The sequence below is a fragment of the Hippopotamus amphibius genome, chromosome 10 (genome assembly GCF_030028045.1).
Source record: "Hippopotamus amphibius kiboko isolate mHipAmp2 chromosome 10, mHipAmp2.hap2, whole genome shotgun sequence".
NCBI lineage: Eukaryota > Metazoa > Chordata > Mammalia > Artiodactyla > Hippopotamidae > Hippopotamus > Hippopotamus amphibius.
The window spans coordinates 112,796,695-112,815,855 of NC_080195.1; the positions used below are offsets into that span (position 1 = coordinate 112,796,695).

Below are 19,161 nucleotides of genomic sequence, written 5' to 3' on the forward strand. Positions count from 1 at the left end.
GCTGATGTGAAACTGCACGTTGCAGAGGTAGAAAAAAAATTTATAGGAAAGTAAAAGCTCTCCATAAAGCATTAAGAATAATTTTAAAGGAAACAGCACCACCACTTTGATGGAAAAGTTGCTCATTCAATATTCATTCAAGAAATATTTATTAAGCTCCTACTATGTACCAGGCATCATAATCTTACACTTGAGGTCAATGCGAAGGGCCAATTTTAAATAAAACTGAAATTAAGAACGTCATTTTGGGGACTTCCCTAGTGGTGCAGTGGAAAAGAATCTGCCTGCCAATGCAGGGGGTGTGGGTTCCATCCCTGGTTGGGGAACTAAGATTCCACATGCCACGGGGCAACTAAGCCCGCGTGCCACAACTACTGAGCTCGCACGCCTCAACTGGGGAGCCTGTGTATCAAAAACGACAGAGCCCACGCACTCTGGAGCCTGTGCACCACAGCTAGAGAGAAGCCCTCACACTGCAGTGAAAGATCCAGCTTGCCTCAACGAAGATCCCACGTCCCTCAGCTAAGACCCAACACAGCCAAATAAGTAAATAAATAAATAAAATAAATATATAAAATAGGACATATTTTAAAAAGAAGAAAATTATTTGTATCCACTTAGTTTTATCCATGTTGATTTTTCTTTAGTTGTGCAATACTGTTTCAAAAAACATTAAGCATATTGTCCCTGGACAGCAATAAAATGCTCTACATAGATCAAGTGCCCAGAAAGTTAAGCCAGGTTTGGATCATACCATATTTTAAAATATTTTACTTGCTTAAACAAGTTCCTAGTCTCGAGTTAAGGCTGTTAAAGTTGTGTGTCACGCAGTTGATAACTTGTGTTGACTCTTATGCATTTATGAACTATGGACTGAAATGAAGTGTTTTTTTTTTTAATGCAAAAATTCTCTATTTTACAGAGAGAGAATTGCAAGATAGAATCTTGCACAAGTTACTGAAATTCTCTGTGCCTCAGTGTCTTCACCGGTAAAGTGCGCTGATGAGAATAAAAACCTACAAGGTTGCTGTGAAGTCACTAGACATAACCTGATGTACATTTTTAGCTATTTAATTACATAAATGTGTTGCAAGTGTTTTAATCTAAGTCCAAACCTTTCTTGTAAACATATATTCTGGTTTATCTGTGATGGTTAAGGCAAAAAATAAGATAATTTCATTCTAGTTTGTTGCTCATTTTACATCACCCAATTTCTGTTTAAGAAAAGTAAATATTTAATGAGTTGTTCATTTTGATAAAATCCCACACAACCATTAGTTCAGTAGCATTCTAATGCTCTTACATTCAATTTGCAAGATTTCAGATCATTTACCCACGACTTCTTCAGGATACCTTGTATTTTAACAACTCATCTTAAATAAAATTACTTCTGTTCTTACCCCTAACAAGCTCCACACAAGCAATTTCTTATTTGTTTTGGACCACTGAGTCCTGACCACCCACTTTCTGGAGGAGGAGCACCTTGCACAGATAAGAGAGAATAATTACAGCGGTGATAATGAGAGACGATGTCAAACACTGTTCTAAGCACTTTCCATGTATTTACTCATTGGAATATTACAACATTTTATTGTTCCCATTTTATGATTGAGGAAACAGAGGCATAGAAAGACTATGTGATTAGAACAAGGTCACAGCTTGGTCCGTGGTGGGGCCGGCACATGGACCCCAGCTTCAGACTCCATCCTTATACCTGCTGACGAGACAGCTGAGTGCACAGCCAGAGAGCAAGAACGGGGTAAAAATGTATAATTCACGCAGCACCTTTCCCGGCATTTCTAATCTTTATGAAATCACTGTCTCCAATTCCACAGAGGGCGATTAATTATTGAAGCTCCTACAGCTGTGAAATTGAGACCCAAAGCCAGGTCTCTCTGAGTTCAAACTCAAGCCCTCATGCAGACTCGGCAAAATGGAAGGGGTGGGAAGGGGCGGAAGCCCAAAACCTTCCCTGGAAGAGCATGTGACCCAACTGGGAGGTGTGTTAAAAAGCCCATATTTCCTTATTTGCTGTGTCTCCTTATCAACCTCTCTGAGAAGACCATCTCAGCTATGCCCTCCTTCACAGCAACGTGTGCTGGGGATGTTCAGTCTTTACACAGCCCTCGTCTGAACAGTCAACACCAGGCATCATCACAGTATTCCAGAAACTCAAGAGCCTGAAAGAGTCTGTAAATATTCTCACTACTTCTCCACATACAGACACAGCACAGTCAATGCAAGTGTCCAAATATGGCTTAGATGTAGGTATTTCAGTACTAAGTGACTGTTCATCCAATAAAACTACAGTTACCTTGGAACTGACTTTGGAATTTGGGGTATTTGGGGGAAAAAATTTATTGCATGTAAGTTTTCAGACCACCAGTCATTTGGGAAATGTATAGCTGTCCCCCTTTATCCATGGTTCTACTTTCCGAAGTGTCAGTTACCCATTGTCACCTGAGGTCCAAAAATATTCAGTGGAAAATTCCAGAAATAAATAATTCAGAACTTTTAAATTTTACGCCCATTCTCAGTAGCGTGATGAAATTTTGCGCCATCCTGCTCCATTCCACACGGGAGGTGATCACCCCTTTGTCTAGTGTATCCACACCGAATAAGCTACCCATCCGTCAGCCACTTAGAGGCCCTCTTGGTCCTAGGAACCCTTATGGTACTTAATAATGGCCCCAGCGCCCAAGGCAATTCAGATATTCTCTTACTGTGCCTAATTTATCAATTAAACTTTATCATGTATGGGAAAAAACACAGTGTGCATAGGGTTTGGGACTCCCCACAGTTTTAGGCATTCACTGCAGATTTTGGAGTGTATCCCCTGCAGATGGGGGGGACACTGTATTCATCTTTCCATCAACAAATGACCCGCTTCCCTTAGAGAAGGGAGACACAGGACTCTGAGAGGCTGTCACCCACTGCCCCTGCAGAGAGTGTCATTCACCAAAACACGAGTGCTCACTGTGCCATCAGACTGCTTCACAGCATGTTACGCGGTACTACCGATACGTAACCCAGACAGTTGAGGTGGGAAGCCCTGTAACACGTGGAGTTCACGAATCACAGAATTAGATTCAGAAAGTGTGTTTACATGCATATGACCTGTGTTAGCCAGCTCCGGCTGCCGTCACAGAGCACCATAGACTCGGTGGCTTAAACAGCAGACGTGTATTCTCAGAGTTCTGGAGGCTGGAAGTCCCACACTAGGGTCTCAGCATGGTCAGGGTCTGGTGAGATCTCTTCCCTTCTTGCTGTGGACTCACCCGTCTCTCCCTCTTATAAGGACACAGTCCTATTGGATTAGTGCCCAACCCTTATGACCTCATCCAACCTTAGTTACCATCTACAGAGCCTATCTGCAGATACATCCACCTTGGGGGTTAGACCTTATGCATTTTGGGGGATGGGGACACAATTCTGTCCAAAGCATGCTCTGAAAACGCAAGTCGAGCAGTTTGCCTGCAGTCCCTGGTGTCTTGGCCCTGGACCATCTTGATTCGGTCTCATCCTGGCTCCCAACCCAGGGTGACACAGTGTGAACTATATGCAGCTGAAGGAGAGGCAGTTGATGGGGTGGCTGCCAGCTGACGTTCTGACACAGCTGGGGCAGGGTGGGGGACAGCACAGGAACAGCCGGGTATTGGCACCTCTTGCCACACCACGGAAGCTTACTGACTTTTGTTTCCTTTCTTTAAAAACAAATTTTAAGGATCTCCTTTAATATGCATTTATCAGTTGTCGATTGTGTGTCAAGCAGGAAATAGAAAGATGTAAAATATGGAGAGAGGGTCAAAAAGGAACTGAAAGGATTTGTTCATGTAGTGGGTTGAATAGTATTCTCCCAAAATTCATGTCCTTCCTGGAATCTCAGAATGTGACCTTATTTGGAAATAGGGTCATTGCAGATGTAATTAGTCAAGATGAGATCAGACTGGAGTAGAGTGGGTCCTTAATCCAACGTGACTGGTGTCCTTATAAGAAGAGAAGAGACACAGTGTCACACACAGAGGAAGACAGCTATGTGATGACAGTGACAGAGATTGGGTGGCGTGTCCACAAGCCGAGGAAAACCAAGGATTGTGGGCAGCACCGGAGCTAGGAGAGACACATGGAACACTTTCTCCCTTAGAGCCTTCAGAAAGAGCACAGCTTTCCTGACACCTTGATCTTGGACCTCTGGCTTTCAGAACTGTGATGGAATAAATTTCTGTTTTTTTAAGCCACCTAGGTTGTGATTCTTTGGAAACTAATAGTCACTATGTGAAAAAAAAAAAAAAAAGAGTAATGCCAAAGGGAAATTAATTCATGGTTGGGGGCAATGCTTAGTTCTGCATTAGTTACGCTCTGTTGGAAATGGCAGGAAGGGAGCAGAGAGAGGGGATTAATCAATCCCAGGAGAGAAGACAGATCCAAAGTCAGGGTCATCTATGCAGAGGCGATGGATGAAGTCTGGGAAAGGGATGACATGAACAATAAAGTGGAGATTGAGAAGGGGAGGCGGGGAAGACTGTGTTTTGGGGTCTACTCACATTTCTGAGCAGGGAAAAAAGATGTGAACTCAAGGAAAGAGACAGGGAAGAAATAGACAGGAGAAAGTCTCCCAGGGAAGTGTAGCGGGGCACCTGATGAAGGAGGACATCAGAGAGAACTTGCACCAAGAGACAGCCTTGGGATCTGACACTAGGATGCCATGAGTGACCCTGACAAGAATATAAGAGGCATAGCCCAAATCAGGACAGATTAGGAACAGCAATGAGTATAGACTATTCTTTTAATAAGTTCCCACACTGAATGAAAGCATACAGTAGTATGAAAGTTGGCAAAGGGAAAGTTTTCTGAAAACTGGGGGAGCTAAGCACCTGTGCCATAAGAAATACAGTAGTCATGGACGAGAGGATGGCCCAGGCAGCAGAGGAGAGAGCTGATGGACCAGGTCGTAGAAAAGTCAAGGGGGGACTGTGACCACAGCACTGGCCAGGCATAGACTGGAGGGAAAGAGAGAAAACACGAGGAATACAATGTTTGAGGTAGGAGGGGTCGCTGGAGAGAGATCAATGCAGGCTCGATGAAGTAAAAAGATATTCTCTTTTGAATATTAGCGAGTAGACCCACAAAGGACTGGGAATGAGGGTCTTAAGAACTTCCAGGAAAAGCTTGGGAAAGCCACTTTCAACAACACAGAAATGATCTCCAGAAATATCCAAAGATCTGGAGAGACAGTGAAGGGCATGAATGGTCAGGGTACCCAGTCTTCAGCTGGCTCAGCAGCCTGGAGGAGGGAAAAGAACATGGTGGCGACTACCTGGATGGGGGATTCTACTGGCGATGGGGATGCTGAGGAGGGAAGAAGTCTAGGATGCTAGAAGTTTTACCATCCTGCCCCATCTGCCCGGAAGTAAAGCCACAAAGGGCAGGCAACTGTGGTACCTCTGTTTGGTGGTTCTCTGGAGCTCCTGCCACAAACACACCTAGTGAGGGGCTTTCTTCCACTTGGATTTGGTCACTGCATAGGAAGCAGCACCAAGAGCCCCACATCATTCATGTTTATCTCAGGTCTCAGCCCTGATTTCACAGTGACCTCTTATTCTGCGTCAAAAACTATGTTTAGAAACCTTGAACCCTGCTTTCTTATACTATGGCATGTTGCCCAGGCAAATTTCGATGCACGATGCCAGACTTTAGCTTGATGATGATAATATAAACAGTATCATTCACTGCCATCACTGCCTGATAATATTTTGTAAATAATCCTATCATTGTCTCCAACTTCCCTGAGATAAAATCTCACAGAGGATCAAGAGACCAGAGAATGCACCGGGGTCCAGAGAACATCTGAGTGACTTGGGTTACCATCTGTTTCTCATGTTTAGAAAGAACCAAACATTGCAGGTAGAGAGGAGAACAGGCAGGAGATCCCTAATAGCTAAATATAAAATAAAACTGTACTGACATTCGGGTGGAGCCAGTGTGTTTGGGGATATTAGAAAATTTGGGGTGAGATTTATGTAAAGGCGGTGAGTATATGGATATTAGGTGATAAAGTCCTCAAAGTATAGATGGTCTTATTCACTTGATTTTTCCAACATTTGGTGCTAGGCATATGCAAAAAGTGATGGCTGAAAGAATGAAAACAGTGAGGCACCGTTGGGGATGTCCCCGCAGTCCAGTGGCTAAGACTATGTACTTTCACTACCAAGGGCATGGGTTCAATGCCCGGTTGGGAGCTAAGATCCCACAAGTCCTGTGGCACAGCCAAACAAAAAACTAATAGTAATGAGGCACGATTACTGAAGTTACGTTGTACAGAAAAGAGTTAACACAGTCAGTCTGTGCTACCCTTAGAAAGGCCTGTTGCAAGTGGACCCTTGGCTGGGGTCTGGGAGCTGGAATTCCAGGAGGGTTCCCACCCCCAATGGGTAAGAGTAGCTCACTGTGACTAAACTGTACAAACAACGTTGTTTACGCTGAATACCTGCTTTCCTTCGGGGAGTCTGGAATTTGGGGATATGCCCCACATATGGCTACCTGATCAGCACCCCCAGTAAAAACTTTGGGCACCACGTCTTCAGTGAGCTCCCTGGTCGATGGCATTCTGTATCCACCTATTGTCACTGCTCTTTGCTAGGGGAAGAAGCACATCCCCTGTGACCCCTGGGGGAAAGAACTCTCGGTAGCTTGTACCTGGTTTCCTCCAGGCTTCTCCCCATGTGCCTTTTCCCCTTGCTGACTTTGCTCTGTACCCTTTCACATCATGATAAATCCCAGAGGTGCCTACGGTACGATTATATGCAGAATCCTGGGAGTCTTCCCAGTGAACGCCTGGACCCCTGACACGTGCATAACATTAAAATTCTATGACCTTAAATCTAAGAAGAAAAAAACAACTTGGACAGTAGTTGGCTTGAGAAGAGGAATATTCAATTTGTAATTGTAATATCCTGCTATTTTACTGTGAAAGGAACCAGTGGAACCAACCTTCATCCCATGAGGAAGCTGCAGCAAAAGAAAGAGGCACTTCCCCTGCGTCACCCAGCTAATCTGTGTCGGAACTGCAATTAGAAGCCACGTTCTCCTGGTCACACACAGAGGAGGAAATTAAGGGGCATTTTAGGCTGATCTAATGACCAACACCTTCACACGCAGGTGTGCACACACACACACACACACACACCCCACTCCAGAGATGCTCCAGGCTACACTTGCTACAATACTCTCTTACTTCCTTGTCTTGTTTAAATATTATGCTAACATGCCTATCGCTATAGGTCTTTCTCCCTGTCTCGGGAGTTCAGAAGTCAGAAACATATCTTTTTGTTTCAGGCTATAATCTACAATGTACAGTTTCTAATTTTGAGTGTGGGAATTTGTCTTCTTTGTGAAGGCTATTAGGAGGCTCTGTTTGCTCTGGGTCTTCCAGAGTCTCATTAGCGGGTCATTTTTGAAAAGCCGGCCTTGAGCTCCTCATCAATATGACCTCCTATCTCACTGTCATGTGAGCTTTCTCCAGATCTGTAAACAAACCTGTTTCTAATTACTTCCAGGTGGCAGGAGAATAACATGTAAAAACTAATTTAGTGAGCAACAGACTTAAATGGCAAAATTATAGTCAATTAATGGCTTTTAAAAAGAAAGACTAGGACCCTCCCTTCTGGCAAAATTCCACGTAGAATATATTTTTCAGTTATCCCACTCCCCCAAATACAGCACAGTGAAAATATTACATATCTCCACCCTTTGAATTCCGGTTTGCTGCATACCTCCTGTGTTAAGAATAATTTCCAGTGTTTCAAATGAGGCTCCTATTTGCTGAAAATCAATATAGATAGATGATAGATAGGTAGATGGGTTGATGGATGGCTGGATAGAGAGATGACTGATAGATAGACAGATATAAAGATATTTCTGTCACAGTTTCCTTTTGGTCCTAAGAATTTATTTTTAGTGAATGTTAAATTAAAGAAATGCTTCTTAATTCTGCAACACTCTGGTACCTTAAAAATCAAAGATGAAGCTTTCAGGTGACTATAGGTTTGCTCCTTACATCATTTTGATGTTTATCACATTCCTTTTGCTCATAAGCCCCTTGAGGGCAGAATTAGGTCTCATCGCCATGGCAACCTGAGCAGCTACGTAAGAGAATGCCTTGAAAATGCCCAATGATTGGAAGTCAAATTAAAATGTAAGTGCCTTGGAAAGAGGGATCATGGGCTCGCAGAGCTCTGTGTTATAGCAACAGAACACAGCACACAAATGCTGCACCACCCAACTGCAGCATCACCCACCTGCCCCCCACAGCTGTGCTCCTCTCTCCTTCCAAAAGAACACAGAGCACATCAAATCCGCTTTTAGTTTAAGTTTGCTGAAACGTGCTTAAGGAAAACCTTGCCCCATATATACGATGTAATTATTTTCCCCACCCTAAAATGCAAAGACTTTCTTAAAAGATCACTTCTTTTGTGAAACGTTCCCTACTTCCCCAAAGTCATTCGAAGGTGTGTGTTCTTGTAAGCTTTGCCCACATGGCTGTCACAGCACTCACATCCCACACAACACAGTAATCTCTCCCCTGAGCTCCCTAAAAGCAGAAACTGTCTCCATGGGGGCTTGGAGGGGGGGATGCTTCTTAAAGCTCAGGTCCTGCCTTATCTGTGATGACCAGACCCAAATACAGCATCCAAAACCCACAACAAATGTTTCATGTGAAGTGCTAGGCTGATGTCCTTTGATATGTAATGTGGGAAGAAAATTGTTCACTTTTTCTCGAAATGCAGGAAGAAGATAATCATCCCTGGACTTAAACTCATTGATGCTAAGAGATAAAATTCTCCTTGAGTCATCACTAATAGAGGTGTTCAGATGGGAAATAGTGGAACAGAAAATTGGGCCAGTGCTAAAGAGGGAAGCAGATTCTCCGGGAATGGTAAATGTTTGCTTTTTCCATTTTCCAAATCCGGTTACCCTTGGGCTGTGTCTTTGATGTTAACGTAGCTAAACCCCCAGTGAGATTCTCAGAATTTTATCAGAGGAAACAGACATGGAATGCTGGGGTCTCTGATTGCTGGCCTCCCTAATCAGGAAGAAATTCACAACAGGCCATTGAGTGAAACCCGGACATAAAGCTGTTGATATTGTTCTTTTCCAGGATGGGGTCCTATGTAGCCATCTCCACATCAGCAGTACTTCCCAAAGCGCATCCCTGCTCAAACCACTACATTTTTATTGGGCTACATTAATAATCTGATAGTCAAAGTCTCTCATTTTTGCTTCGAGGAAGAGAAGTGATAAGGGTGCTTTAAAAGTGCATTCAGGCCTCATCACGCTTCTTTTCCCTGGCTTATTTCAGGAAGGCAGTAAGTCAGGAGCCACCATATTAATAGAGCATGTTACATGCATGGTGTGTGCCCGTGCCTGAGATATTTTCTCTCCACACATTTACAAGCCTCCTGTCATCCACTGTGCTGGAGTCTGAGAGTGAAGGTTCACCACGGGTTGTCCTGGGGCCCAGGTGTGAAGCCAGGTAGACAGCAGAGCAGAGGGCCCAGCAGCAGGTGATGTGATGAGCCTTTCCTTCCCGGGGGGCATTATGAGATTCCTTCCCTTAGGCCTGTCTTTGCTCTGCTGCTAAAATAAAATATCACAGATGGGGGTGGGGGGGGGGCGGGGAGGAGGGGTTAAACAGCAGACATTTACTTCTGATAGCTCTGCAGGCTGCAGGGCTGAGGTCGGCCGTGGGTGTGGCTGGCGTGCCGCGAGAGCCTTCTTCTGGGTTTCTGGGTTGCAGGCAGTTACCTTCTCACTCTATCCCCGTGTGCTGGAGAGACACCTCCACTCTCTTCTCACAAAGATATTCGTCCCAGCATGGGGGCCGCACCCTCATGACCGCATCTAACCCTAAGGCCCCCCCCTCCAAATTCCATCCCACTGGGGGTTAGGACTTCAACATGAATTTTGAGGGGACGCAAACATTCAGTCTATAACTGAATTCCTTCCAAAGGTTTTTCAAAATAAATGAACTCATTTACATTCTTAACTTCAGTGATCTAATGACCTCATATGACAAAGAGACACAACTCGATTCCTGAATCTACATTCAGGCCAACTCGCACCCACCCGGGGAAGAAATCAGTGCACGAAGCTACTGGTGCCACGGTCGGGATGTCCAGTGACACCACGCTGCTCCCATGGAGACCAGACAGACCCTGGCCAGTGCGCTCACCTCCATGAGAACGTAACCCAGTCCTTTATCCTCTCAACCAAGATAAAGGGCCGTATTAGTAGGCTGTGCCAATACAAGCCATTTCGTTTCTTTTTACAGGAATACACCCACCTTAATCTTTTTCCTCATTGGAAAGGAATGCCTAGAAAACAGATACCCGTTGACCTTAGCCAACGCTGCCCAAGAGCCCTGCCCTCGAGTCCCAAGGCCCACCTTTTAAAAGCAGGCCTTTGCTGCTCTGCCTCCCCACCGGTGCTCTGGCCCCACGGGGCTGCGCGGTGGCACCCGAACGTCACCACCATGGACAGGCCCCGCCTGCACAGGCCACTGCGCCCTCTCCTGATGCCCCCGCTCTGCGCTTCCTCAAGGCAGCCCCCCAGCACCCCTCTGATCTCCCCCATCTCACTGCACGAGGATGGTCACACGGGCCTGCTTCATGGCTGATCTAGTTCATTGCTTTTCTCCACCTGGAGGATCAGAACTTAAAGAAGCTGTCTGTGCACAGCAGGCATGCTTCCGGGGACAAACTTCCCGGCCGGGTTCCCTGCAGATCCGGGGAAGAGAGAGGTGGGGTGACCGCCACTGACAGTGACTGAATCTAACCAAGTTCAACAAGGAGTTTCAGGCCTTATCAGTTTATTTACAAAGTAGAGACAAATGAACCTTTTACAGCCCGTCTGCTGCGTACATAGCACTGGAGATGTCTTTCCTGAACTCAGAGGCAACTCAGGAAGAGCCCCGTGGTCCCTGGGACCTGTGTGCTGTGCAGGGTCACCCCTGCAGTCGAGAATTCCCAGCGCACCCTGTCCCCCCAGCTCAGGCTTCGGGTCCCAGGCTCCTCCTCTGAGCCTCCCTGCCTGCCGTGTGTGTGTGCCTGTGCCCTGCCTCACCCTGGGTCCTAAAGAAAAATGTAACCCTTCTCCACCGAAACCACCCAACACTGGTTTTTATTAAGATTCCCACTCTGTTTAACCATTCTGTCATTTCTCATGGCTTCGTCGCCGCCTTCCTGGGGCATTCTGCAGCCTCAGAGGATGGGGCTCAGGCACTGGGAACAGGGTCTGATAATAAGCAATAGTAAGTCCTGTTATAAGGAGTAATTCCAGACTTCCTACTTACACATCACAACACCGCTTCAGGGCCCTGTCCTCCGGGGGGATACCTGAGCAGTAAAGTGCTGGCTCTCGCCCTCACTCTCACAGGGAGCCTCTTGGGGATAACTTGTGTCTGTTTAAATAATTTACTTATAAACAACAAAAACTTACTATGGGTGCATTCCTTCATGACGTAAAAGCCTGTACAATATTGGTTTTCTGATACTTTTGTGAAAAAAGAAAAGCCCGTGGTCCATGCTGTCCTGCCTTAAAATTTTTGCCAAAGGGTGAAGCTCCAGTGCGCAACCGAGGAGGGGACACGGGGTCAGTAGCTCTCATCGGCAAGATACCAGCCGTACGCAAGCCAGCACCCTCCACTCACCGGATAGAAAACTCCTCTCCCTTTACTTTAATTAGCTTCACGTGGGAAGGAGAGAAAAGTCGACTCACATAGATGATAAAATGATGAATCCTGAACAAAAGCATACCGTTAAGTAAAAATGTCTGGGAAACAAAGAACAGATACAGATATAGATACAGGTATAGATATAGATACAGGTATAGATATAGATATATAACCTCAGCGTAGATATTTCTATTTCTCACCCGCATTTCCAGTTCTCTCCTTTCAGGCACGTGCCCCATTGAAGTCAGACATGGCCATGCAACTTGCTTCGCCAATTAAATCTGAACAGAAATGACATCTGTCACTTCCAAGTAGAAGCACTTAGAGGCGGCTGGGCATTCTGCCCTGCTCTCTTGCCCTTCCAGGGCAGATGCTGAGGTCGCATATCTGATGGCTGTTATAAGAAGGTGGGGCTCGGCGAGCCTAGGCCCCGAGTGTGGGAGACGGCTCACGTCAGCCCCGTCTCTCCCCTGCCCTGGACCCACGAGCCCCTGCCATGTACATTAGCTTGCTCCTGACTCTCATTCTGCGCCCAGCCAGACCGAGTTGTCATCAAATCTCTCCACTTGCTGTCAAGGAACTAAATTGACCTCTAAAGAAAAGCAATTAAGACCATTAAAAAATCAAAATTAGAAAATAAAATTGTACAGGTGAGTCCCTATTCTGATTATTGCAATCACACTTCAGGTCTTGAGCTTAGTATTTTTTCAGGACTCTAAGTTAACAAATTACTGTGATTAATCACCGTAACAGCAAGGGATTTATTGTTCAGTGAAGTGTGAGGGACTTCAAATTCACTGTAAAGAGGATATTAAGGAAAACCCAAAACATCTGTTACATCCTAGTTCACTATAATATACTATAAAGACCAAAGATTTAATTTTTGATTTGGACTTTGTAATGGTTTAATGATTTTTTAATGGTCCTTGTTGTAATAGTAACCTATACTGTCTAGCAAATCAATAAGCCAAGTAACAAAAATGCTCTGTCACCATGGAGTTTAATGCCAATTTCTTATTTCTGTAAATTGACACAAAGTTGGTGGTTTTCCAGAGTTACAATAAAATGTGAGGGTGTGCATGCACTCACTTGCACCCACGTGGTGGGGACATGTAAAGAAAAGCAATCATTTCTAACCCACTGTACCACATTCAATGCTCACCGTGACTCTTTCCCAAAAGCATCCAACAGGCATTCCCCATAGATGTGCAAAACAGGAAAACTGAGCCTAGCTGCCTGCATGGCCTTTCCAGGTTAGTAGCAAGGAGCAAGAACTCAGCTTAAAAACCACGAGAAAAGAAGAGCCACAACTTCTTAGAAGCTAGATTTCAGTGGTATCATTTCCAGATGCCATAAATTAACCAGGAAACTATTTATTTACATATATACATATACACAGATATAAATATAAATATATATATATTTCAGTGCTGACTACATATTCTGAATAGAATCTTCAAGAAAGAGACCGGAGAGACCACATAACACTGAAGACTCTTGAAAAGGTAAGAACAGCATGAAATCATTTTCTAGATTATAGAGAATATCAGATTATCAGTCCTGAGGTCTCTCACAGATGCAATAATCCCACTCTCCTACTCCCAGGAGCAGAAATTAAACCAAAATTTCCTTATAAAAGTAACATAATGATTACACGCACAGTGCAAAGAACTAATTTCTACCCATCAGTCAATTCACGGGAGAATATCTGAGTCAAACCACATAAGCCAACAGAAAACACTGACATCACATTTAATCGTAGAGCAGCGTCAACTTGAAGCATGCTATTTCTTAACTATGACGTGCATGTAGATGGAGACCCGGTTCCATACCCAGAACCAGCTGTGAGCAGGTGAGCCCGGGGCCCTGCAGCCCAGAAGCCCACTGGCCTACCTGAGATGAGTGAGACGGTGTCTTTCTCCCATGAGACGACGGTGATGTACGCCTCCACCGAGGAGGGGATAATGCACTTGAAGACCGCAACATTGCCTCTCATGGTTTTCTGGTCCTCCACACGGACTGTATAGGGCTCCCGTAAAACTGCAAGGCAAAAAGAGGACCCCAGTAACACACTCAGGCTCATTCTGAGAGAATCTCATCCAAAAAGACACATTGTATCTTACACGTATCAATTGCATCAAAAGCATTTATTGGAAAAAGTTTTAAGAAACCTGTATTTCATGTCTTCAAGACTTTTGTTCTGTTAACAGTAGACTACACTGAGAACTAAATGGTATGTGTATATCTAGAAACAGCTAATCTATCCTCTAAAAGCATCTGGATGTGTGAAGTAGTTTCTTAAGCAGAAGTTATGATGATGGGACACTTCCCTCCATGTCCTCTGAGCACCGAGGAAAAAATTTCAGATTATCAAAAAAAAGAATTAAAACATCAAGGAAGGCAGCCTCTCCTGGGAATCCTTGAAACTGTGTGACAGTTAAAATAACTCTTCATAACTGAATTTCTTTATGACAATCTCAAAGCAGTTTTGGAAACAATGGTCCTGCGCCCCGTCACTCAGGGAAGGATGTTGTTAAGGGAGGTGGCTCAGACCTTCCCAACAGTGAGAGCAGCCCAGAGAGTGCCTGGAGGAGATGTCCACAAACTAGATGTCTGGGCTAGAGGCAGGGGCTGCTGAGGTCCAGGGCCTACCCTGCAGGCCAGGCCCTGCAACTTTACAGCGAACAAGTTATCTTGCCATCCATATAATGGAGATTCTGATTTAAAAATATCTACCAAGTAAGTCAATTGTGATGACTCAATTAGCTACTGTGGCTAAAGCATCCAGAACCATGCCTGTCATGGACAGTTTGCATAAAGCTACTTGGACCTACACCTTCTCCCAGGACGGGGAAGACCTCTGCCTCCAGGATAAGGAGACATCACTGTGTCTAAGCCACGTTATGCCTCCCTCTAACTCTATAAATATGGCGAAAGCCTTATTTCTCCAGAGTTTTGTTTTCTCAAATTTGAAATGAGGGAGTTGGGACAGGAAGAGTCAAGGTCTGAATGCTGCTAAGTCCGTAATTTTTCTAAGACATACACAGAGACAACTTATCTTACCATCTAATTAGCTCTCAAAGTTTTAGTCATTTATTAGACAAATATATGTCAAGAAAACTGGCCATGAAATGAATGTCAAAAGAAATTAATATACCAACAGATACAAGAATGAGTTTAGGAAGGGAAATCTCCTAATACGCAGACGTAAATAATGCTCTAGAAGAAGCACTTTTAAGACTGGTGCTAGCTCTGTGATATGCTAAGATTTTAGTGTCAGAGTATGTCACTATTCAGAGTATTGATAAGAGGATGGCCCTCAGGTCCAACTTTTAAATATGAGTATATAATATTTTCCCAACTTGGAGAATTTTTTTTTAAACTCTTTATTGGAATATATTTGCTTTACACTCTTGTACCAGTTTTTGAGGTACACCAAAGTGAATCAGCTGTATTTATACATATATCCCCATATCCCCTCCCTCCCGCGACTCCCTCCCACCCTCCCTGTCCTGACCCTCTAAGGCATCTCCCATCAAGTTGATCTCCTTTTGTTATACAGCAACTTCCCACTAGCTATCTATTTTACAGCTGGTAGTGTAAATATGTCTATGCTACTCTCTCACTTCGTCCCAGCTTCCCCTTCGCCCCCCTCACCTCAGCCCCGTGTCCTCCAGTCCATTCTCTACTTCTGTATCTCTACTCTTGCCTGTTACTGGGTTCATCAGTACCATTTCTTCAGATTCCATATATATGTGTTAGCATACAGTATTTGTTTTTCTCTTTCTGGCTTACTTCACTCTGTATGACAGACTCTAGGTCTATCCACCTCATGATATACAGTTCAATTTCATTCCTTTTTATGGCTGAGTAATAGGCAGAAGACCTAAATAGACATTTCTCCAAAGAAGACATAGAGATGGCCAACAAATACATGAAAGATGCTCAATATCACTAATTATTAGAGAAATGCAAGTCAAAGCCACAGTGAGGTATCACCTCACACCAGTCAGAATGGCCATCATCAAAAAATCTAGAAACAATAAATGTTGGAGAGGGTGTGGAGAAAAGGGAACTCTCCTGCACTGTTGGTGGGAATGTAAGCTGGTACAGCCACTATGGAAAACAGTTTGGAGGTTCCTTAAAAATCTACAAATAGAACTACCATATGACCCAGTAATCCCACTACTGGGCATATACCCAGAGAAAACCATAATCCAAAAAGAAACATGTACCGTAATGTTTATTGCAGCACTATTTACAATAGCCAGGACATGGAAGCAACCTAAATGCCCATCAACAGATGAATGGATAAAGAAGATGTGGCACATATATACATGGAATATTACCTAACTTGGAGAATTTTTTCATTCCTATCTCAAACCAGAGAGACTTTCAGAAGTTTAGGAATCTTCTGAGACTCTCATTCCTGCACTCTTCATGCAGTATGATGCGATGGTCCAGGTGGCAGTTCCACATCTGCAGGAGGTCCACTGGGCAATCACTCAGGGTACTCAAGGGCCTGACCCCAGAAACATCATCGCTGTACACAGAGGGAGAAACTGACTTTGTACAGAAAAATACCTCAATAGGTAGCCCTTTGGGGGAGTGGAGGGCTACAGTCATAAGTTGGAAAGAGGCAACAGAGACAGGTGAATTAATCAAACTCATCAATGAATGAGAACTTGGTCCTAGTGGGAGAGTAGAAGACAGAAAAAAGGAAGAAGAGCGGAGAATGGAAGAGAACAGGGGACTGGACAGCATGGTGAAGGCCTGCAGAAAGATCCCGCTATTCCAGGCACAGGGTCACCTGAGCAGGTGTATGAGTCCAATTTAAGTTTGTGTGTCCGCTGATGTTTTTTCTAAGCTACAACATCACTCCGTCTCTCCAAATCTTCAGACCACAGATGGCTCAAGAGTTTTTAATGGAAATCATGGAAAAGAGCCAAGTTCTATGTTTCAGACAGGAAACAGCAGGGACAAGAGAAAGTGCCCATGGAGAGACAGAGTTGCTGCTACCACAGTTTACATCTCTGTGACTCTTCCTCCTCCCTCTCTCCCAAGCCAGCCCCAGATCTTCTCGAAGCAGGGATACAGCTTTGATGCACTGAACCTCATCCAGCTCAGAGGGAATGGGATGTGGAAGGCATTTCTCTACTCCCTTCACTAGATTATTCCCTCCACAAAGACAGACCATGCCTTCAGCCTTTTGAAAAATTATCTTAGAACTTCTAACAATGCTTGGCACATACTAAAGTATTCAACAACTATTTGATGAATTAATAAATAGAAACACACAGAGCTTCCCTTTTGAACGTATTTCTAGCCTTACGGTAGGATATACATGCATTAACATTTGAATTTATAGCCATTATCTACTGTTTCAAAGAAGCAATTTGGGTTTTCATTACAGATCTCCATCTTATTAATGGAAGCATGTTTATTCCTGAGGGGCCCACAATTCAAGAAGCCAATGCTTCTGTCTTTCGGAATATACCTCCTGCAGTACAATGGAAGTTACAAGGGGTCATCCTCAGCATCCCAACGGTCCTATGTAGGTGTGGTCTTGGATCTATATCCAACCACGACTAACTACGGGCATCCTTTGGTATCCGCAGGGTATTGGTTCCAAGGCCCCACACCCTCCATAGATACAAATTCCGGGGATGCTCAAGTCCCTTGTACGGCATGGCACGTACACTCAGCCCTCCCTATCCGCAGATTTGGAGCCCGTGGACACTGAGGGTTAACTGTATAGGAATAGAAACTGGGCTAGGGATGCAAAATAGGCACAACTAATCATTGTTTTAAATGTGATTGGCATTTTCTTTACAAGATAGTGTTATTTTTTTTTAATTAATTAATTAATTTATTTATTTTATTGGCTGTGTTGGGTCTTTTTTGCTGTGCGCAGGCTTTCTTTTAGTTGCAGTGAGTGGGGGCTACTCTTTGTTGTGGTGCACGGGGCTCCTCATTACCGTGGCTTCTCTTGTTGCGGAGCATGGGCTCTAGGTCCGTGGGCTTCAGTAGTTGCAGCACATGGGCTCAGTAGTTGTGGCTCACGGACTCTAAAGCGCAGGCTCAATAGTTGTGGCACATGGGCTTAGTTGCTCCGAGGCATGTGGGATCTTCCTGGAGTAGGGATCGAACCCGTGTCCCCTGCATTGGCAGGCGGATTCTCAACCACTGTGCCACCTAGGAAGTTAACTACACGATGACCAGGCTGTAGCCATGACATAAGCTGCCACAATTCCAAGAACTAGCCTCAAGGAAATGGGAACAAACTGACTCTGGAACTGAAGATTAACTGCACCTAAAACAATCAAGATGATACCAGTCGGACCACCGATGACCAATTTCAGGATGACTGTCAGAGCTGCCTGCGCTGCTTCTGCATGTAGGCTCCCACCCCCTCCCCCGCCATCTATAAAAGCTCTTGCCTGCTGGTTGTAGTCGGGGGGAGTCTGCCTTTAGACAGGAGTCCGCCTTCCCCCACCCCAGGTTGCCAGCATCCAAAATAAAGCAAACTTTCCTTTCCACCCACCTTGACTCTTTATCTGCTTTTGAGCGGTGAGCAGCCAGACCCCGCCTTTGGTTACATACCCAGTCTACCCACACCCCTGCCCAGACCTCCACCAGGATGCAGGGTGCCAGTGTTTGCTGGACAGGATAAGGAGAAAGAGGCTGGGAAGGGCTCAGGGAATCAGGGATCAGAGGGGCAGCGGCGGTCACTGGGTGGGGTAAGGGAGGTGGAGGCAACATGGGGCTTTGGGGCAAGCAGAGCCTGGATGGCTGAGAACCCATCCCAGGGGGCGGCATGAGGTGGGACCCTGCAAGAGCTGAGGCCCCAGGGCCCCAGAGCATGTTCGATTGTCCCATCACACCTCACTCACAAATGCAAATGGAAAGATAAAAGCATTAGTAGTTCAAGAGGGCAGCAGGACAGCCTTAAGCCTGAGCACAGTGCACTCAGCACTGGGCCCTGTGTGACCGTGCTGGCCCCATGCCATAAAGTCAGCCCTGCTCCCAATCTGTCTATGCAGCAATCAGAGGAAGGGGACCGATGGCGGGGAGGGCATTAAGGAGAAAGCCTGAAGAACTGGGCGTTGCCGGCAAGGCAGGTCCTTTCCTGAAAGGCTGGACTCAGATGGTTCCTAACCCCCTTGGTCCCTATGTCTGAAGTGATAAAACACAAACACATGCCCCAGGGTTGGATTCCTCGGGAACACCAGAGGACTTTGGGCAGGTAGGAGGGCTTACGCCCAATGTCTGTCCTGGAGAAATGGTTATCAGAGGCACAATATGACCCTAAGGCATAACATCACTTTTATAGAAGTTGTGTGTGCGTTTTGTGGTCTTTCTTTCCTTTTATTCTCTTTTATTTTGTAGCTGGTTACTTACATTGAGAGATGCTTTAAATAATCAGTTAC

The 19,161-nt window shown here is 45.0% G+C and overlaps 1 protein-coding gene across 1 annotated transcript in view; it reads right to left on the minus strand.

The window, feature by feature from the left end:
• The window catches only part of DSCAM (DS cell adhesion molecule), a 653,261-nt gene that overhangs the window by 625,445 nt on the left and 8,655 nt on the right, over window positions 1-19,161 (minus strand). The window contains exon 3 of the mRNA XM_057696448.1: window positions 13,625-13,771. Within this exon, the coding sequence (XP_057552431.1) occupies window positions 13,625-13,771 (147 nt within the window). The remainder of the gene's footprint in view (window positions 1-13,624; window positions 13,772-19,161) is intronic.